This window comes from Erigeron canadensis, chromosome 1 (genome assembly GCF_010389155.1).
Source record: "Erigeron canadensis isolate Cc75 chromosome 1, C_canadensis_v1, whole genome shotgun sequence".
NCBI lineage: Eukaryota > Viridiplantae > Streptophyta > Magnoliopsida > Asterales > Asteraceae > Erigeron > Erigeron canadensis.
Genome location: NC_057761.1, coordinates 27,700,214 through 27,722,503, shown reverse-complemented (window position 1 = coordinate 27,722,503; position 22,290 = coordinate 27,700,214). Strand labels below are relative to the sequence as shown.

The 22,290-nt window shown below is 34.1% G+C and overlaps 3 protein-coding genes and 1 long non-coding RNA gene across 4 annotated transcripts; 2 read left to right on the top strand and 2 right to left on the bottom strand.

Moving 5' to 3' along the window:
• The first annotated feature begins 1,644 nt into the window (after positions 1 to 1,644).
• LOC122606782 (translocase of chloroplast 34-like) lies at positions 1,645 to 6,880 on the top strand. Its single transcript, XM_043779640.1, has 8 exons — positions 1,645 to 1,782; positions 2,061 to 2,152; positions 2,562 to 2,669; positions 3,080 to 3,204; positions 4,586 to 4,850; positions 5,954 to 6,022; positions 6,096 to 6,257; positions 6,644 to 6,880. The coding sequence occupies exons 2-8, from the start codon at positions 2,066 to 2,068 to the stop codon at positions 6,716 to 6,718; spliced, it is 891 nt and encodes a 296-aa protein (XP_043635575.1). The 5' UTR covers positions 1,645 to 1,782; positions 2,061 to 2,065; the 3' UTR covers positions 6,719 to 6,880.
• A 519-nt stretch (positions 6,881 to 7,399) lies between these two features.
• LOC122605193 (superoxide dismutase [Fe], chloroplastic-like) lies at positions 7,400 to 11,129 on the bottom strand. The gene is made up of 8 exons (XM_043778097.1): positions 10,962 to 11,129; positions 10,761 to 10,804; positions 9,915 to 9,989; positions 9,446 to 9,806; positions 9,241 to 9,359; positions 8,399 to 8,425; positions 8,289 to 8,312; positions 7,400 to 7,812 (listed from the first exon to the last, which is right to left on the bottom strand). Exons 1-8 carry the CDS (start codon positions 11,005 to 11,007, stop codon positions 7,588 to 7,590), a joined length of 921 nt encoding a protein of 306 aa, XP_043634032.1. The 5' UTR covers positions 11,008 to 11,129; the 3' UTR covers positions 7,400 to 7,587.
• A 1,794-nt stretch (positions 11,130 to 12,923) lies between these two features.
• Positions 12,924 to 17,273, top strand: LOC122584830. The gene is made up of 3 exons (XR_006321603.1): positions 12,924 to 13,083; positions 13,197 to 13,291; positions 16,881 to 17,273. It is a non-coding gene; the product is annotated as an uncharacterized LOC122584830 (long non-coding RNA).
• A 3,819-nt stretch (positions 17,274 to 21,092) lies between these two features.
• LOC122588901 (F-box/kelch-repeat protein At3g06240-like) lies at positions 21,093 to 21,659 on the bottom strand. Its single transcript, XM_043761124.1, has one exon. It carries the CDS (start codon positions 21,657 to 21,659, stop codon positions 21,093 to 21,095), a length of 567 nt encoding a protein of 188 aa, XP_043617059.1.
• Between the last annotated feature and the right edge of the window lie 631 nt (positions 21,660 to 22,290).

The window sequence follows — 22,290 nt, the reverse complement described above, 5'->3', positions numbered from 1 at the left end:
AGTATATTCATGAAATGTATCATGTTTGTCTTTTTCTTGTATATTATATAATGATGATATGATATATCTGACGAACTTCTATAAATACTTTTAACTCGCTTGGAGTGCATCGCAACTCACAAGTCCACATTCAAAGTTCCATCATGCACTCATAAGAAGGCTCAAAATCATCCACAAAATCAACGTAACTTTTTAAAGCTCTTCTTGCATTCGAACATTTTTCTAACTAAACTCAAATCGTTGCGAAACGTCTAAAGAGAAAAGTACTAGTAGTATATAAACTTTAAGAATGCAACAACCACAACAGCAAACCTTTGGCAAGTTATCTATTTAAACTTAAATATTTATTTATTTCATATTACAAGTTATTTAATCGGTACAACTCGCGCTTCAATTCAAGCTTTGTGGAATTATGGTCATGTTCTTCCCGAGATATAACTTCTCGAGTGCCTTCCACAAGCTAGTCGCGGTTGTCTCCCCACTGACATTGTTAATGATCTTGTCACTGATGCAAAAGCAAATGGTACTACCACATTATTCCTCGATGTCATTCCAATCATCATCCGTCATCTTTTATGACTTGCCATTCTCCTTACCCTTCAGTGGCTTTACCAAGCCTTGTTGAACGAGCATATCCTTCACTCTTGGTTGCCATAGAGTAAAATTTCCGGTTCCATAGAAAGGTTCTACCTTAAAATGTGTACAATTATTTCCTGCCATTTAGATACAAAAATATCCTTAAACCTAGGTGCTCTGAAACCTGTTGTGACAAAAGGTCACACTTTCACCCACACGAGTGGAAGTAGGGATATGATGTATCGAGATAAACTTGCAAGATATAATATGAGAAAAAATAAAGTAACAATTAGACAATGATTTATGTTGTTCGGTTCAATCCTCTTCCTACGTCCACCCCAAGAGTCTTCTTTATTATTCAAAGTGATAAATAAACACCGTACAAGAAAAAAGTATTACTATGAGTTTACCTAAACATAAGCCCCTTTAATTTTGAGTTAAAATCTAATAATCCAGTACACATTTTTTTATTTTCCACCTTACAAAAATAAAACTCCTAATATCTCACAAAAGAAATTCAATTAGTTTTCTCTCGGACCCCCAATTTGCTTTGTAAGTTTCCCTATGGTTCGAATCATACATGATACTACTTTGCATGTATACACAAAGCTTCATGTGAAAGTCTATTTCCGACAAACTTGTTGCCTCATTTCTTGACTTTCTTGGCATTTAATATTGATAAAAAATAATCCAAGTTGTATTTTTTTTCCCGTTGTTTATTCACATACATTAAAAACATGTCTACATGTAACATAGTAAATGTAAGTCATCAAAATTTGACTACAAATCTACAACATTTAATCATTTATAACCTGTAATTTATACGTAAAAGCATAAATCCAATAAATCAATTTGGTCTAAATCCAACCAAAAATTCAGAAATCCAACTTCGGTTTATTTTATTTTCGAGATTTTTTAAGCTTGAATCTTGAATCTTGAACACGATGTCACCTAACAAAGTAACAAGTTCAAAAACTAAAGTTTCAAATGTGTATCTAATAGAAAGGTAAAGGACCATTTATACAAAATATATATATATATCTCTCTTACAAATTGCAAAAACCCTGTTGTTGATAAGCTCGTCTGGTGGGTTTCTTCAACAGTCTTTCTTTACTTAACATTTTTAGGGTTTTTCTTTCCATTATCACATTGCCATTTTACATACAATTTCCTCTCCAAAAACTTCATATTATCACTAAACATAAGGTAATTTCCAACACCCATCTTTTTCTTTTATTAAATTTTCTTACTTTTTTTAATCTTTATTTTAAAATTGATGTTTATATAAATTATGTGCAAAGTTTCAATTCTAATCATTTCTATAAAAAGGTTTAAGCTTGTGGTTAATGATGTATTGGGGTTTGTTTGATAGGAATATATATTGATTTATATGTTTGTTATGTTATGTGAAATGTGAAATAGTGATAAATTTGTGTTTGTGAATTATGGTTTTGATTGTATGGTTTTTTCGGGGTTTTCACTAGGTTCGATGGCCCGAGAATGGACTGGGATTCAGAATTTTCCTCTTGCTACACAGACCAAGTTGCTTAAACTACTGACTACACTAAAGGAGAAGGTTGAACTCTTTCACCAAATGTTGTATCTACTTTTTGTTATTAGTTTTAGTTAATAGGAAGGCTGTAATATTATTTTAAGCCATCGTATTTGTCTCGTTTTAGTAAAATGCTAACGAAATGCGTCATTTTGTTTTTGAAATGAGTGGGTTCAATTTTGTATGCTTATCCAATGTATGTTGCTTTTCGGTGTTCTTATGAGAACGGTGGTTAGTTTGCAGTGAAATGTAAAAAACAAAGTAGTGTTGTTTCAAAGAGTTGAACACGCAACCTTTTTTCAGTTTCAAAGTGCATTTTGGACGTTTAAGTATCATTAAAATATTTTGTACATTGTGTGGTAAATGAAATGTTGCAGTTTTTTTTTTTGTAAGTTTATCATTTTTTAAATTCTATGGTTATGCAATATCACAGGAGAGGGACAGTGTCACAATTCTTGTAATGGGAAAGGGTGGTGTTGGGAAATCATCGACGATAAACTCCATTCTCGGGGAACGAGCAGTTGCGGTCAGTGCTTTCCAGGTAACTTCTATAACCTCTTAGCTCTAGGATGATGCTTAATTGGGTTTTTACTCTATATGTCCAAGCTTCTGACCCATTTACATACAAATCTGTTGATTTGGGTTATGTTTTATCTCTTAGGAGTCATAAAAAGTAGCTAGAAAGAAATTGGGTCTAGATTTGCCCAAAGTGGCAGCTTGAACTTTTAATGCATAAATATTCAATCATTTCATTCAAAAAATTGGATCATCACTGAAAACATTATTTTTGTAATCATATATGGCTCTTTAATTGTTTGTTAAAAAAATAGTTAAGAAATGGTGATTTGGCTAGACCCAACTTGACTTTTTTTTTTACCTGCATATAAATTGAGCATTTTGACCTATTGCACATTTGTTTATACGTTCTTTTGAGTTCTTTTATTTTTGCAGTCAGATGTCCCAAGACCTGTCATGGTTTCCCGTGAACGCTCAGGGTTCACGTTAAACATCATTGACACACCCGGCATTGTTGAAGGAGGATATGTCAATGATCAAGCCTTGGAACTCATCAAAAGGTCTATACCGAGTCTTAATACTAATACTTTCAGAAATACAATAGCATATCACGTTACTGGCAATGTTTGTGTGTGTGTGTGTGTGTGCATGTGCCAATATATGGTTCCAGATTCCAGAGAGAGGTGGAATTCTTTTTGGAAACTTTCATGTGGGTGGGAGGGTAGAACTTAGAAGTAGATGGCGGAGGGACAAAATGAGAGGTGCAAATTGTTTTTTTTTTCTAGGTTTACGTTGTGTGTCTGAAACAGGATGGGAGGGTTAAGTTGATCATACAATTCATGTCGAGAAGTTCATAAATTTTCGAATAAATATTTAATGTGTCAAATGCAATTGCAAAAATCAAAGTAATGATCTAGTTATCTGCATTAAGTTATTTAGGATGTTTTGTGAATCTGAAAGACATTTTGGGTGACGTTATTAGTTTTATGTGTTTGACTTGTTTCATGCAAGTGTGTCTTTAGCTTGACTTACACGTTACACCTACTGACCTTCCAAGATAAAATAAACCCAAATTGACCTGTTTCTACTTAAAATGATTGAAGTAGCCACCTCTGTTCTAAGTTAGTGTGTTTTTGGGAGAAGAATGTTACTTTCTTAACATCATAAGCCTTTCAGAAATCCCCTATATTTGTAATCTAGCTTAATATCGATGCCACATCTTCAATTTATTAGAATGTCACAACTCATGTGATACATGGGACGTTACCCTTTTTGAAATTTGTAGCTCAAAGGAACCTCATTGGGCATTCGATGTGTTGGTCCTTAATACATTTCCAGTTTCATCGTCAAGGGTAATTCATAAGGTTGGAAAGTGGGTTATTGGGAAGATGGTTCAAGAACACTTAATTTTAGTGAGAATTGGAGTGGGATGGTCTTGGCCGATTCACAAACAAATAAGTTTTCCAGTTTTATAAGTCTTTTATTAGTAAAGTGATTTATGATGGTTTAAGCACCTGAATATATTTTGGATGGCTTCAACCCCCCGTTTTTAAATTTTTTAGTTTAATATTTTAGCTTAATCTGTTTGACTTGTTAGAGATGAACCATCAGCTGCCACCTGTAGTATTTCAGATACATTGGCGAAAACAATTCCAATAATTTACGGATGCAAAAAAATGTTGCATTCAATTTTAAAATGAAACTACCCCACTTTTGACGAATCCTTTATTTATTTATTTATGTTGGAGTATGTAGTTTTGTAGAAAACCGTCGTTTAATGGGATCTGAGACTAGTTTTTAGTTTATTAGTTCTGTATCTCATTTTGTGGTTAAATTTATTAAGTGTAGACCTGTAGTAGCAATATGTATGTTAACTTGTTAAGTTTTGTTTATGTTAACAGGGTCTTTTAAAGATTTGTAATTTTGTGACTATTTGAACAGGTTTCTTTTGAACAAAACAATAGATGTTCTGTTATATGTGGACCGTCTAGATTCCTACAGAGTGGATAACTTGGATAAGCAGATTATTAAAGCAATAACAGATAGTTTTGGTAAAGAAATTTGGCATAAAGGCATTATGGTGCTCACACATGCTCAACTCACACCACCAGATTGTCTCGGCTATGATGAGTTTTTTGGAAAGCGATCTGAGGCTCTCCTTAAACTTTTGGACTCTGGGTCTCTGTTCAGGAAACGTGAAGTTCTGGTATTATCCTTTATACTAAGCTTGCATCATTTGTTCTTCTGTGTGTATGTTATAGGTGGAAACAGATTGATCAAAACAGGTTCAGGTTGAAATGGGTAATTTCTTTAGGACAATTAGAAGAGAGCTAATCATTAGAAGTCCTTTAAGGTGATTGTTATGATTACAAAGCATTGCTATAATCCAAATTATTGAAGAAAATGATCTATGCGGTTTTATGCATCAAGATGGGCTTTGGGTGATTTTGACTTGTTTGAACTTTCTTCCGTTTAACTAATTTGACCCATATGAGATGACACATAGCCCAAATTGATCTATTCATTAACCAATGGGTTGAAATTGTCATCTGTTCTTGTAGACTAGTTCCAAATTATTGGCTTTACTGTAGATACCTATGCTACTATATAAAGCTTTTGCCTAAGTTTTTTAAGATTTCAATTGTTTTTTTTAGAAAAGCAAGGGCCGGATCACAGGTATCCGGACTGGATACCGTGGACCTACCCGATTCCCTCCCCCCGCCCGCCCCACCCGGTAAAAGCTCCACGAAAGCCAGGACAAAATTCTGGCGGGTAATCACAGGCCGAGAGTATCGAACCTGTGACCTCTTGGACAAAAGTCCGGGTGTCCAACCACTGAGGTAATCAGTGAAGGACTTTAAGATTTCAATTTTAACCACACTGAAATTACCATTATGCCACTTGACTTGACAATTATCAATATGGTAAGTTCAATAATATGTATTAGTGACTACAAGCAGTTGGCGAAGCCGGGTACCATCACCCTTAGCCACGTCTGTCGCTGAATTTTTTGATTCTTTTTGATCAAGAAACTATCCCCCTCTACCCATAGCATGGGTGCAATTCTAGTTAACTATTAAATTTCTTCTGCATGTGGGGCTTATAGTGGGGTTGGGATTTTCTTTTAGCTTTCTTTTTTGTTTTTTTATTTTGGAAGTATAAACAACCATCTGGTTAAAAGTCTTCTGGTTATGAAATTGTTAACTTAAGACAACAAAAGTGAAAGTTTTTATATTAGTATGTGTACGTCCACGGAACGCTAGAAACTTGATATTCATGTATTTATTATGCTGTTGCTGCTTCTTGCAGGGGCATCAAGTTCCCGTGGCCTTGGTCGAGAACAGCAGCAGATGTAATAAGAATGACAATGAAGAAAAGGTAGGTAGTCATAAAAATTATGTTATGCTCGAGCTTATCCAAATTTATCTGATTTTTTTTTCTTCTGCATTAGATTCTTCCAAATGGTACTGCTTGGATTCCCAAGATAGTTGAAGTTATCACAGAAGTTGCAACCAATGGAAGTAATAGCATTGTGGTTGACCAAAAGTTAATTGATGGTCCGAATGCAAATGAAAGAGGAAAAGTATTCATTCCTCTCATCTTGACTGCCCAAGTAAGCTATCAAGCTTCCTTTCATTTGGTTGAATGTTTTTCACACTCATTCCTCATTTGATTTCTGTACATATTCTCTGCATGGGTGGTAAAAGGGGTAGTAAAGGTTGAGTAACGAAATGGGCTGGGCGGATCAGCACCTTTTTTTCTTTGAGTTTATATGATTACATGAACTACTGTATTATTTATTAATTACAATATGATTTAACAAAGAGATATAGGGGGTCTTATTCTTTTGAATACATTTCGGGTAACTTATGAACTTTTTGATCTGATCAGCCCATCTGACCCATTTTGATTTATTTTAGTCTTTTTGTTTACTAATTTAAGCTGTTAACAGTATCCCAGCGTTGGTTTACTTCCCTAATCTTATGCATTCTTTTACAGTACATCTTTGTCGGTCTAGTTAAGAAATGGATCAAGGATGATATCGCTAAAGCACCCAAGTCTTCTTGGGAATGAGATCTTGTTGCGCTGTAGTCATCTAAGGATAAATCTTGTTTGAGTTGGTGAGTTAGAGACAGTTGTTTTCTGGCAGGTGGTTTTCAATCTTTTGTAACTTAATATGATGCTATATTAAATGTTTTTGTCAATTAATGATATGTGAGGTTGCATTTTGTCAAACTTCAAAGTTGTTCATTATGTCTTATACCGGAAAGGCGGAAACGGATTTGTGTTGATGAATTAAAAAGCAAGGCCCGTTTGAATCGGTCTGCTTGCTGTTTATAACTGATGAGTTATTAAAACAGATAATGAAGCAATCACAGGCTTCAGTTTTACTACAAACTTCTTGGTATCAAAACAGAAAACACCCAGTTTCCTTGGGTATAGAAATAGAACTAGCATAAGAATCTTAATTGGAAGGAATGGTGTGACTTTATTATTGTATAATTTGGGTCAATCTGTATATGTAGTCGCTTGCAGCTGCAAGGACTTGTGTGAATATAATTTGCATTTCACCGAAAGAAATCAAATCCAAATACAGGCTTTATGCTATCAAAAGACTCACACGAGACTCGGAAAAAAAAGTCGGCATGTGAAGTTGATGCGTATGACTTTACAAGTCTGGGTGTAAAATATATGAACATGAAACATTTTTGTTTGTAACAGAACCAGGGTGAACGTGGTAGATGAGACCAAGAATAAATTAAGGATCAGGTTTAAGATTATAGAATCATATCATGCCGTCTTTTCCAGTTAATAGCATCTCTAATACTCGTATCTATTTCTAATTTTCTAGGCATTACAAACATCTTTTAACCCAAGTTACTAAAGATGCAATTACATAACTTGACAACTCTAATATATCTATTTCTAAGCAAAATTGATCATCATTCATCATCATCTATAAAATCTTCACCATCCTCTGCTTCACTTTCAAAATACATATCCGTATCATCAGGTTCTATTGTGTCCAGGTCATCGACCGCATCAATTTCTGCCATCTCTTTTTCCCTCTCTGCTACTAGAACCTTGGCTGCTTCAAGCCTGGAACTAACCGTTTCCCATGATACAAGCTTATTGAGGAAAGTCGATATATAATCAGTCCTACGGTTCTGTAGCAAAAACAAAGAATCAAATATAATTAGCAGTCACATAAAATACCGCAGATGCATTTGGTGCACTTTTGCAGTTTGAAATTGCAATAATGATACTAGTTGTCAAAAGTGTTTGGCAAAAGCTGTGATTCTGCACTAGACAGTTTTTTTTACATATTATTGAAGTAATCAAAATCAAAAATGAAATATTTTAGTTAGCTCTGACTTATTTTAACTTTTGCTAATAATTTTATTTATGTATTTTTCAGTAGTATCATTTGCAAAGAAAAGTAAATAATCAGTTTTGCTGAAGCATATAGAAACTGATAATTTCCACTTTTCCAGGTACCAATTAATCATAATAAAGATCATAATAACATGTCAAACTGGTTATTATAAAATCAAGCTGAAATATTTAGAAAACCAACTTTTATAACCCAAAACCAAACACCGCCTATATAATGCATGGGCTAATGGGGCAAACAAGTTCTTACCTCAAAGTCGAGGTAGTATGCATGCTGCAATTAAGATTCAAAGTGAAATTAGTAAATACATCATGAACAAAGTTTATGTATGATGGAAAATGAAAGTGAATAAGATTTACCTCCCAGACATCTAAAGTGAGGAGTGGCTGCATGATTGAAGAAAAAGAAACCAGTTATAGGTTAATAGAAAGCAAATGATACATAAAGAGCTTATATAAGGAACTAAGAATGGGTTTTGGTATCATGGAATGGAAATGAAAGTGTTCGGGGATGTTTGTTTGAAAGTAATGGGTTTAAGGAAACCCACAAACCATAGGTAATAAAGGACACCCACAAACCATATACAACATAAACAGATAACCAAAATACCTACTACATAATGCATTACTTATTCACTTTCATTTTCCATGATACATAGGTAATAAAGGACACCCACAAACCATAGGTAATGCAGGACACCTACAAACCAAAATCAAGTCATATTTTAAGACTTTCAGATTCCAATTCCTTCAAATTCCAATTTTCATTTAACAAATTCCAATTCCTTCAAAAACATTCTGTGAACCAAACTGCCCCTAAAGTAATAAGGTTATGTTGCATATATTCATACAAAAAACAAAGGGTTAAGTGACCCGGAATGTAATTAACTAATACTGAAAAGTTATAGTGTGCACAAATTCAAGTCGACCTTTATTGTATGCACGAACTTTGTAAAAATGTTCAAATCATGTAACTTTTTGTGACCGACCAATCAAAACTTGCACGTGGCAGCTTATATGGGTTGCCACGTATGTCATGTTACATAATTCAATCATTTTTACTAAGTTCGTGCATACAATAAAGGTCGACTTGAACTCGTGCACACTATAACTTTTCAGTATTAGTTACTTACATTTTGGCGCACTTAACCCAAAAACAAATATTATTGCACTTTCCTTTCCAAAAGGATGTTGTTACTCACATGATACTCCCACACAAGAGGATTAATTGCATTTGGGCTCTTCACAACAACAAGCTTCTTGTCCTCCTCTGACGGCCGTGGATTCCTAGCATTTGGTATGTCGAGTTTATGCTCTTTATCTACAAAGAAACACATAAATAAAGACATCAATAAACAGCTCAACCTTATTTCGACTTTGAACTTGTTAAGTAAAACAAGCACTTACATGCAAGCCATGCCCACCCAGAACCGAACTGAGTAGTGGCAGCTAACTTAAACTCGTTGATTAAGCCTTCAAATGAGCCAAAATCTCTGTTAATCAATTCTAATAGTTCACCAGAAGGCTTTCCACCACCACCGGGTTTCATAGACTCCCAAAAAAACTCATGGTTCCAAACCTGTGCTGCATTGTTAAAAGTCGGAAGAATATCTCCTTTGTTGTATGAAGCCGATATTATTTTTTCTAATGTCATTCCATCTAATTCGGTCCCCTCAATTTGCTGGTTTAGGTTTTTGACGTAATTCCTCTGGTGCTTTCCCCAATGATACTCCAATGTCTCTTTGCTCATATGTGGTTCTAGAGCATGCTACCACACGTGACAGAAAACATAATATTTATTACAGAATTATATAGAAATGTCACCTATCATAGTTTCCAGTTATATAACTATGAGCATACATAAATTTACTCGTACCAGTTCATAAGGAGGAGGCTTCAGAACAATGCTGGCGGATATAGTCCCGTGACCAGATCTCCTAGCACACCATCTCTGTACCATAAAAATAGCTTCTTCGATCAACAAAAATGAAGATAACTATTAGCAACAGAAAATTCACAGCACATGGACAGCAAGATTATTGGCTCCAAATCATTGGACATTTCGAGAATCAATCTCTCAAAATCACCAATTAATGTGGTTGTTTGTAAATTGTAATCGTTTCTATATTTATATTGTAACCCATGTATATTTATACCCGATTGAAATGAAAGGGCAGACAACTTTGAACCCAATCTTTTCATAACACCGCACTTACAGCACAATAACATCTTTACGTAAAGTTGTTTATATCATTAACCTTCATTTAGAAAATCGGATACACTCAAGAGTCATAATTCGAAGCTACGTAAGTATGTTCGAAACTACGTAAACATGTTTGAAACATTCTCTAACAGATGTTCATGTTCTTTATCTCAAGTCATACAGTCATTACCGATAACTCACTTATCAATTTCTGATCAACTGGAAAGTAACCATTAACATCAAAACATGGACATAATCTTGTAAACATGACTATATGACCAAGAAAATTACTTCTTTTCACGGAACCTGCTTCTTCTAGCACAGACGGACCTTACTAGCTAAAACTGGCTACCATTTTCTCACACCAAAAAAAAAAAGGATTGAAAAATCGAATCAGGCATTTCGTCGAACACTATGTCTACATCCCGGAAACTCTTGTATAAAGCAACAAACTTTATTCATGTTATATCATCTAAGACAGTAAGAATTGTAAGGAACAATTGAGGAGATACAACTGACCTGCCTTTGTGAAGATCTTAAGCTTCTATTTAATCCACAAAATTCTGCAATTTATTGAAATTTCAGTATTAATAAGCAGTAAAATTCAGTAGCATATGATATAGATATAGATATAGATAAAGATACAGATATTAATGTAGATGCAGATATATTGATACAGATAGAGATATAGATATAGATAAGGTGGTGGGTGATATAAACCTGGAGTGGAAAGAAAAGGGGAGGTTGTGACAGAAGCCATTAACATATCACTGCAGCAGAGCTTGTAATAAAAGATGAAGATAATTTTGGCCTTTTGGGTTGGGTTGGGGTTTGGGAGGGTTTTTGGGTTTCAAACACTATGGTGGAGTTTTGGGCAAATTCTATTAGTAGTAGTTTATTTAGTTAGTTTTGTTGTAGTAGGTAAAATATAACACAAACAAGCAGGAGGTCTTCAAGGCTTGAGAAATACATAGGTATTTTGATGAAGACTTAGATTGGGTATACTCAGGTTCAAGTCTGAGGAGGCAGGGTTTACCCTTATTGATCGTCGTACCTTTGGACGGATTAGTAGGGGGTTTTCCCCCCATCGGGTATTTGAAATAGGCATTTCTACTTCGAGGAAGCTCTCTAACGCAAACCCGGTTAAGACAACGTATGTTAGACCTCCCGCTGTCGAATCATGACACGAAGTTCTCAAGCGAAATTCATTTTAAAAAAAAAAGAAAAAAAAAAAGTTCATGAAGTTTTTTTCTAAAAGTATGGAAGATAGCTTTTTAACATTAACTTTAAACAAAAACAATTAACTAATCTGGATGCTACCACTTCCACTATATTTTGATAAAGTTAAGGTTAACAATAAATGCATATTTGTTAAAAAAAACAATAGACTTAAGATTAGAAAAAGCACATTTGTTTTTAAAAAAAAAACCAATAAGCTAACCAAATAGGGTCGTATGTGCTAAATCTAGTCTTAGGTAATGTTTGGTATGCCTGAATTGGACATGCAATGGAAAAGAGGATTGCTTTCGGTTCGAAAAGTGTATTTAGTTAGGACATGAAAAAAGAAAAGTCCATTACTAGTCTTTCATAACCGTGTTTCTCACAAGGTCATGATTTTTGTCTCATTCACCACATCCAACAATGACAATTTAAACACAATGTTATCTTTATTATTTACTAGCTAATTATCCCGGGTTTAACCCAATATTCTTAAACAAGTTTCGTAAATACATTTTTATTATCATAATGAAACATAAAAAAAATATATCGTAAGTAAAAATGTCTATATTTTAGAGGCAAGTAAACAATATTATTATACATTAGGCTTATATTACATTAGCCTTGAAAGATTTAAAAACTTTCAAATGAAGGGACTAAAAATTTAAATTCAAAAGATGGTGTCATAAATTAATTAGATAAAAAAAATACATAATTAATAAGAAAAAGTCTAATAATGCCAAATAAATTTTTTTTAAAAAGTATTATATCATCACAATCTTCCTTTATTTATATATAAAAGATTAGTTAATAATTAATAATTAATAACTAAAAGATAACATACAAATGCAAATTTTATCTTTCATTCAATTACTTTATCCATTTCATTAACTTGTAATTCCATTAGAATCAACCAAACGTATCTTTTATCAAATTATCTCGTCCATTTCATTCTTCCGTTACAATCAACCAAACATATCTTTCTTTTGAAAGGTGAATTTAGCTTGAAACTTCGTGTCGCGATTTGACAGCGGAAGACCTAGCATACGTTGTATTAACCGGGTCCGCGCTAGAGAGCTCACTCGAAGTAAAAACATCTATTTCAAATACCTGATGGAGAGAAACCCCATACTAATCTGTCTGAAAATACGACAATTAATAAGGGTAAACCCTGACCTCTCATACTTGAACCTAGATATACGAGAACCAAGCCCTCATAAAGGACTTTTTTTGTCCTTCCCATGACTTGAATACAACTATTGAATGAAAAATGGTCATTAAACCATTGAACTAATGCTCAAGGACAACCAAACATATCCAGCCCCTTTAATTTTTTTTTTAATCAAAAAAGTTTAATTTATTTGGTACTTTGATAAGTTTAAAAATGTATTAACACTAACATTTATAGCCCATATCCCATTTCGCAGCCTAATGCCCTAATTGCTTAAGCCAACCCATCGCAAGTCCAAACATTTAATTTTTGATCCATCCTTTTTAGGCCTTTTCTTGCCTACGTCATCAAGTCGTCAATTGCATAGATGATAGAAGAAAGAAAAGAAACTTTACTTATTTGTTTATCACCATGACACCATCCCTCCACCATTCTCCGGCCAGCCACCCTACGGTATGTTGTTTATCACTAGCAATTGAATTAGTTTTGTTATCATTTTGCTCTAAATCCCTAAATATATTGCTGTAATTTTGTGTTGACTCCTTATTCCTTGGTTATTTACATAGATAGAGAAATTGCTGAAAAAATTGATTCCATATCTATAGTCGGCGAGCTCAAAGAGTTTAAAGGTCGTCGGCTGAGATGTTAAATTTACTATCAGGTACTCACCTTTTTTCCCGGTATATTCATTAGTAATTTAGTTCTTTGTTTGTTTAAAAACTATTTGTTTTTTTCTTTTCTTTTTTTTTTGTTAGAACGGTAATTTGAATTATTGAAGAAAACTTAGATTTCTAGTGTTATTATTATAATACTTGAAATATAGTGATAGAAAAAAATGTTTAGGTCCTATGCTTTTACTTAACTTCAAGATCTGCCACTAATGGAAAGTTTCGGTTGAGATGTAGACAAACTTACCCCTACCAAAGGTAGATAGGCTGCTTCCATGCTCAACCAAAGGTAGCAAAGGACCTCTGGTTTTGCTGGGCATGAGGATCGCGCCCTTGACCTCTGTTTCCAAAGACAAGATCTCCAACCACTTGATCCAGCCCAGTTGGTATTCGATTGAACTAAGTCACCAATTGAAATTATTCAGGATTAATGTTTTCAATATTAGTTTGGTACATGCCCTCAATTTCTTGATTGCCTAAATTTTATGGTAGAATTACCTTATACTTTGATGAAGAAATCATGATAGGCAAACATTACCATAAGCTACCTATATGCATGATAGATAAAAGGAGGCCGTCATTAAATAAGAATAAATACATTAGATTTAGGCTCGAGATTTGAACAAAACACAAATACTCCCCACGAGGCAACCCGTGAACTTTGCATTTAAGTAATTTAGTAATAATAAACTCAACTTGTTCCAACTTAAAAATTCTTTAAACCATTATAGTGCATGATTATCTTTGATTGGATATTAAGTATGAATGATTGAGTGAGTGTAGGATTGGGCCAAACCAGTTTCGGATTGGTTTACTTGGTCCAGACTGTTGGTTTTGTGCTGCAGTTAGAGAGTGATCTGCTGCTAGGCTCAATGTATGTAATTTAATGTATGTATGTTGGTTTTGGGCTTCCTTTTTTTTTATGTATATTGCAAAACAAAAAAGATCTTTGCCTATTATATGTTTTGAACTTGTTGGATAGCAGAGAGTATTAGCTATACGATAATCGGTTCGTATTCCGGGTTGGCCGGTCGGACCGAGTTTTTCTGCGTTTGGACCGGACCGGACCTAGACCAAAATCAGGGGAAAATATGTATCTAAGACTGGATCTTTTAGGCGGGTTCAGTTTTCCGATTCGGTCATTCGGGCTGGTAGTGCACAACACCTGCAATGTCTAGAGCACAACATGCATCAAGAATGGAGGGCATAATGTTTTGATATGCATGGCATGACACAACGATAATATTTGATGTAGAATATGCAAACAAGACACGTAGGTCAACTACCGACGTGCAATCTAAGTTATGGAAATATATGCTAGTTGCAACATGTACCGGGAAACTTGGAAAATGGTAGTTTTAAGTCCACATGACGTGCACATTGAAGTCTAAGGAAAGTCTGATCTCTTGGTGGATAATTGTTTTTTAATATAAATACAGATGTACAATGCTAATGATTGGAACTTTATATTGCATTGTGGAATAGTGAAATATTCATTTGAAAATTAAATTTTTTGTGAAAACTAGAAAACTGACCAAAACACACTGTGATCTGAATTTAACACAATGTGTTTTTATAAAACACAATGTGTTTTTATTGTGTAACCTAAAATACGTTGTGTTAAGTTTTAAATCACGGTGTGTTTTTGATAGCGTTGTAAATCGGAAAATTGTTCAAACACATTGTGATATGAACTTAACACATTGTGTTTTCGAAAAACATATTAAAAACACATTGTGTTAAATTCAGATCACAGTGTTTTTTGGCAATTTTCTAGTTTTCACGAAAATTTTAGTTTTCAAATGATCAAAACCCTTGTGGAATATAGTCATTAGTTATCTCTCCATCATTGGTAATTATAGAAAAATTTAGTTGATGGTTGATTTGCCTGTCAACATAGATTCTCTGATTTTGAATAAGAATCTGGTAACATACCCCGTCAACGGTCTTTTATCCGAATTTGACTTTTAATGAATGACGTCTTCCAAATTTTGTGGAGGTTCATTTTACACTTTTACTTAGGTAACAACACATGATAAATGTGGTCAGAAACCGAGCATGTCAATTTCAATTTTCACGTTTTATTCGATTCAATTTAGTATACTAAATTTTTCAACAGTTTAGGAAAGTCTTTAAAATCTAGATTCGTATGTCACTAGATTCGTATGTCAACAGTTTAGGCTAATTAGTTTAGCAACATTTTTGAATACACATTTGATTGTATGTCACTAGATTCGTATCTTGAACTAGAGTCATACTTGGGAAGCATATCGGCCATTGATGTCGTTTATTTTTAGATTATATAAGTGATAAGTAGATTGCTAATCGAAATTCTGCAACGCTTAATCAGAATCAAATTATGACGTATGGACTTTTAATTATAGGATAAACATTATTGCCATCCAAGAATTTGAAGTTTTTCTTAAATTTTGATGGGCACGCAGTGAACTTGATAAAATTTCAGCGGGAAAACATTAGCTTTCTTGATATGTTGTGATCGAAACTTGCAAATATTTTATAATGTAGTTTTCGTGACAGGCTTTACCCCATGCTGTTCATATGTTTATGTCAAATATATATTATCGTTCTATAACGTCATGCTATTATAACGTCACACCCTCCATTATTGTTGCACGTGTTTGCAACGTATTTACGATTCTCTTTATGACTTAAGGTAAACATAGTATATAGATTACTGTTAGCTTCCTTGTCTCTCCATCATTTATTATTTTAAAATCTCATCTTAATGGCTGATTTGTTTCCCAACTATAATTCTTTGAAAAATTGTGCGGACTGTATGTTTTTACGATCCATTGGTGTTTACTTATTTTGGCCACGACATTTTTTTTCCACTATACCTGGCTCTGGGAACACTGATTTGCCAAATCACCAAAAGCTGGTGGTGGCAACACTGGGCTTTGCTTACGGAACATACAAAAGGTATATATATATATATGTATGCATCTATTTATATTGTTCAAAGACTAGTGGTATCCCCAGTCTTCTATACGTAGCTTGCTGTATCGAAAGTAAGGTCCGGTGTTGGTACCATTAGGTTGATCCAAACAAAGTTAATGAAACACATCAAAGGCCGACGTTAGGAACACTGAGTTATCCATGTACTCTACATACACACATCTGTAACATCTTTGCGTTCTGCGGATCACTTAAGCTAAGCCCAATGTTGCCACCACCGGCTTTGGTGATATGGCAAAACCCGACATTCCCAACTCCGAGTATACTGGTTCTACTAAGTTTCATCGACAAAATACATGAAACACCAATGAATCGAAAAACTTACAGTCTGTAAAATTTTTTCATGGTTTTCTTGTTCCAAATAAGAATCTAGCAATATACACCATCAAAGCTTTGAAAGCTCCCCAAATTCGAATATGTCACTACACTTATGCACCATTAATAATCTATCTCATCTTTAATTGACACTCGTAGGTAGAAGATGCGCATGTGAAACTAAATCTAAACATTCTGTTTGTACAATTCATTTTGTATAAACAAGTTTTACAATAGCCTAATAGGAATTAATGGAAACTGATACTCGTTTGTAATTTGTGTTTACCATAGGTCTGACAGGAATTTGTAGGAGGACACAATGCAAAGGATGTAGACATGATCAAAATTATCATTGTAACGCACAACGTGCAGCATCTGGAGTTTTGATATGGAGTTTAGATGGAGGATTTGATGTTTCGTACGGATGGTATGATATTTAACATAGAACACGTGCGCAACACACGTAGGTCAACACGTGGTGTTATAACGAGATAGTTGCAACTTACATTATGTATTGGGAAAACATGAACATTTTGGTTATTGAATACACATTGTGTACATCGAGATTTAGGGAAAATCTGATTTTGGTGGACAATTATATGTATACTATAGTTATAAGTCCCATACCTCATAATCCGTGTAATGGATATACCAACTTATGTAGCATCTATGTTGTTTTGTTTACTGGCTTTTCATTTCTACGTACAATCGTTCACTGCTATTAGGTTCACAATCTTTATCTACTTTTGTATTCATTCATTTTATTTTTCTTATCACAGCAAAGAGCAACCATGGAGACTTGTATCATAACTTTTTAAGATAGCGTAAAATATTAATAATAATAAAAAGACTTCATTAGATATGGTAAACAGATTAATGAATAACACTTCACATTAAGAGGACTAAGACCCATAACACTTAACAAATTAAGGATTACACTGCTTATTAAGAAACATGACATCTAATAAAGGATTACACTAATAAAGAAAAACGACACTTTGAGAGTCGAGTAGACCCGTATCCCGGGATACCCTAGCTAGCTATAGAGTAGTTATGCTTGCTTCCACAGAATCCACACCCATTACTCTTCACCCTCCGGCGGGGGAATCAAATTTAGGTCAGGCAACTCTTGCCTTCTTGATGTGCTTCCCCTTCCGTTTGTTGCAACTAGCACGGATGAGGCTAAAGCCCTGACCACCCTTTCGGCAGCTACTTCTCGATCCTTGTAGGTATGCCAGCGCAAATGCCCATTAAGGGCTTTTTCATGATACATTTCCTTTCCACATACTGGGCATATAGCAGAAGACTTTGTGACGGGTTGGCTGCTTGAACTAGGCCAAGCAATGGATAGCGCTAAAAAGGGTTGTGGGGAAGGTGTTACTGTGGGTGGTGGGGGTGGGGTTTCGGCGCCTGGGGCTCTTGGTGGCGCAGATCCCCGGCCACCAACAGGCCAATAGTTTTGTGTGTTATTGTTTCTGTTACCGTCTTGTTCAGCCATTGGTTTGTAACTTTGTGTTTTTTTTTCTTAGGAATAACTTACAAATTGGTTAGATGGGATTGATTTGTGTAATACTTAAGACCTACTAAACTCACATTCTTACCCAAAAATAGATTCAATGAAAGTAAACAGAACTAAATGGTATACGCTTTATATATGGCATGGAATGATCAAAATCATGTACACTGTGACCCAAAAGCAACAAAAATATGACGTGAATAATTCATGATAACTCTCTTTGATGTTCCATGTGATCTCTCATTTGATAAAATTAAAGTTAATTAGTTATATAACTACTAACTTTTTTTCCAAATATAAGCCATCGTATCATTCAATATTAGCTGTACGTCTAGAGGTGGTTAATTCTTAAAAAGAATTTAAAGTTTGAAACCACAGGCATTTAAAATATCAAATATGAACGACCTTATCTATTATGCCACTAATTAAATTAAATTTAACTACTACGAGTACATATTAGGGGTGGAAAAGTAGATTTTACCCCGACACACAATTCTATACCAAGTGGGCTAACTGATTCATTTTAATTTTGATTTTCCGCTAAGTTGCAAAAGGATTTTTTGTTTTCCTTGACACGTTTAACAAACTTACCACCATAATTTGGGAAGACAATTATACAGATCCAATGTATTTTGTTCATCAATTGGCTAAAAAATAAGAGGATTATGCATACTTAAGTTAATTTAATCAAAAGGGACACTACTACTGTTATGCATAGCATTTTTTTTTTTTTTTTTAATGTTTACCATAGCTTGTAAACTATGGTTAGCAAGTTCTAAGAAATAATATCTCTTCATTGGCATTATTTTTTTGATGTTAACCATAGCTCGCAAACTATTGTTAATGACTTTTGCTAGAAATAGGTCACATATTTGAATCATTTTCAATTCCATAGTGTGGTATTCAAAGACATATTCATTGCTAAGGTGATGTTTGTTTGAGACTTTATAAATTCAGTCATGATTTAATCAAAGATACTTAATCCATTAAGTTATCAAAAGTGTTTGCTTTTTGACTTAACAAACAAAAAACAATTGTATTGACTTAATCTATATAGACATTATTTATCCATTCAGTCACTTATTAATTCAATCACTTAATGGTTAAAAAAACAAATACGCCATAAATTGATCATTTGGGCAATGTTCAGTTGGATACAAAGAATCACAGCCTCGCGATTTCTACGACGTTCTAAATCTTTAACTAGAGATAGAGCATTAATAAACCACGGTTTAGAATAGGTAAAAAAGAAACTTAATTGGTTATCCAAGATTCCAGCATTACTTAAGGAAAAACGTTACATTAGAGATCACGACGTTTACCACTATAGAGATCCATTATAAAGTACTTTAATCATTTCATACTTCTCAGTTATCACATAGTTGTCACATTTTTTTTTCTACCTTTAATTTGTGAAAAAGTAAGTACGTAATACCTAATGGCGTCTACTATGTATTTTGGGCGTCAATAATATGACGGTATATGTAGGAAATTAAACTGTAAATAGTTTTACCTCTACATAAAGTTAAGAGACTCCTTATAGTATCTATCTACCTTTACTTTGAATGTGTTTAATTTTTACCCTTTTATAATTCGCTAAACCACCACCAACTTTTTATCAACATACCCCTTTCTCTTTCACTCTTTGTGTAATGGCACCCAAAAGATTTTTAACCAACAACAAAAATGGAGGTTTTTTGTATGAAAACATAATTCTATCTCTTTTTAATATTGGTTGTTCATGCTTTTATAACAACATCTGATATCCTAATGTGTAAAAAATTTCAATTGTAGATCAAAATTGTATGTCTGCAAATTTTGGTGTTCCATCTCCATATATGGAGCCTCCTCCAGAATACACTGCCATGATAAGCCGCGTATCAATATGCTCTTTAGTTAATATAGCTAGGAAATAACTCATTTTTCGGAATTACTACTTTTGTTTTTGTACTCATGCAACTACTATTTATGTCTGCGGCCGGTCTGCCTAATATCCAGAGGGATTCAGGGACGCATTTGAAGAGGTTAAGCAAAACTATTGCAAACAAAAAGAAATGGAAATGAAGATGGATCTGAAGGATGCCGGTGATGAGGGACGTATAGCCAATCTAATGCAATGCCACAGACGATAAAGGAACATTGTTTTTGAAAGAAGTTGCATATGAGTATATGACTAAGACGTGTTTATCGTGTAGACATTTTCCTGTTTGTTCAACGTGCGAAAAGAAGTCCCTATGATGCCCTATCTGTGGTACCACCAAAGTTTCCAGTTCCAGTGATTGATATGGCCTTAATTAGTTGTTTTTCAACATTAAGTGATTGATAATCAAAATAGAGTTGAAACAGGTTATCCTAACTAAGCCTAACGACGACAAAAAAAATATACATAAAAATTAGAAAGGGTACATCAGATGATGAGAAATTAAGCAATAACACCAAATTTAGCTTCTTATCTGAAATACAGGCATAATTATGAGGATTACTAAATCACTTATTCAATCTAAATTTACCTTCTTAATTAGACTGAGTACTATTGATCCAAGATTAAATACAAACGTTATTGTAAATCACTTATTCAATCTAAATTTACCTTAATAAATCATAATAATTAGATTTAGTACTTTTTGGACCTTAATTACTAATTATCAAAATCTAGCTTTTTACTAGATAGATGTTTTTTTTCTTAAAAACTAGAAGCTTGAAGCTCCTAAAATCTTGTCACCAACAAAATTTAGATTCGAATAAACCAGCACAGACAAATGTTAAAAGATCGTTAATCTTTTCAGCAATTCAGCTGGCAGCAAACAAAGGAGCACGAAAAATAAATAAATTTAAAAAAAACAAATCAACAATGTCAAATTAAATGCCTCATGTAATACAGCATGAAGAAATAAATTAGCTAGTAGACTGATCAAGCAAACTACATGATGGCGACGCAGTATCCGTTGCCACTTTTAGAGCTTCAAATTTGTAATCAAGATATGTTATCATAATGGATGGCTCACGTTGCGCGCTACCGGCCAAACGAGACAGTCAATGTATTGAGCAACTCTGGTTATTGAGTGATCAAATGGTTTCATACCCTTAAACAGTTTAGGTGCGGCTGCCTTTGGATCGTACAGAGCTAGACGAAGATCATTTTCAAAAATAAACTTACCGTTCAAAGTGAATCCAATCGGATAAATATTGCCACTAAACCCGGATAACACATGTAGTTTCATCCACGAACTAGCCACCTTATACTTATCCATCACCCACACCTCACAATCACCATTGTAGATGCTGGATATCACACAAAGCTTTCGGGACAAAACTCCCAAAGCATTACTCCTTCCTCGATTGCTTTGGATAGAGTCTGGAAGCAATATCTCACTAAAAGTTTCAAGATTCGAATCAAATGCTATTATTGTTTCAAGCATGTACTTCGTATCAACATAAGAATGCCAATGAACATCTCCATCATATCCATCCACATAAACTTCATCGAGGTTGCGAAATGATGTAATATGGGATGGAAACCTTTCTGTGATGGATTCCCATGAGTCCTTTCGCATGCTATACACCTCTACGGGAAGAAGTTTTTCAATCATATCATCCAAACTATCAAAACTGTATGTTATCTTAACAACTTTATAATCACAAGTTATGGGATCCGATAGTATACATACGATAACATAGTACACATACGATGCCAAAGGAATAATATCTATCCAAGGGACAACCTTTCAAGTTACCAAAGGGTACCCTTTCAAATCACCAAAAGTCACTCTTTCGAGTTATGAAAGGACACCCTTTCAAATCACCAAAGGACACCCTTTTGAATCACCAAGGGAAACCCTTTCAAATCACCAAGGGTCATCTTTATCACTATAAATAGTAACTCAAATCATAAAGAAAGAACAGAAGAAGTTTTCACATAGAACTCTCTACACTCCAATTCTCTCTAAAGAATAAAACTCTCTTATCATCATCTAGCAAATATAACTAAAACATAGATCATCATCATAGGATCGGATGGTGTAAAACCGTATACATAATACGAGTTACCAGTAGGGAATCGTCACCCAAATATCCTAATTTTCCTCACACTTTCCCATGCTAGGTGGCATGGGATCCGTATAAACCCCATTCTTTTGTATAATGATATTAGATTGCATATTCCTAATAAGTTTATGTTAATCGACG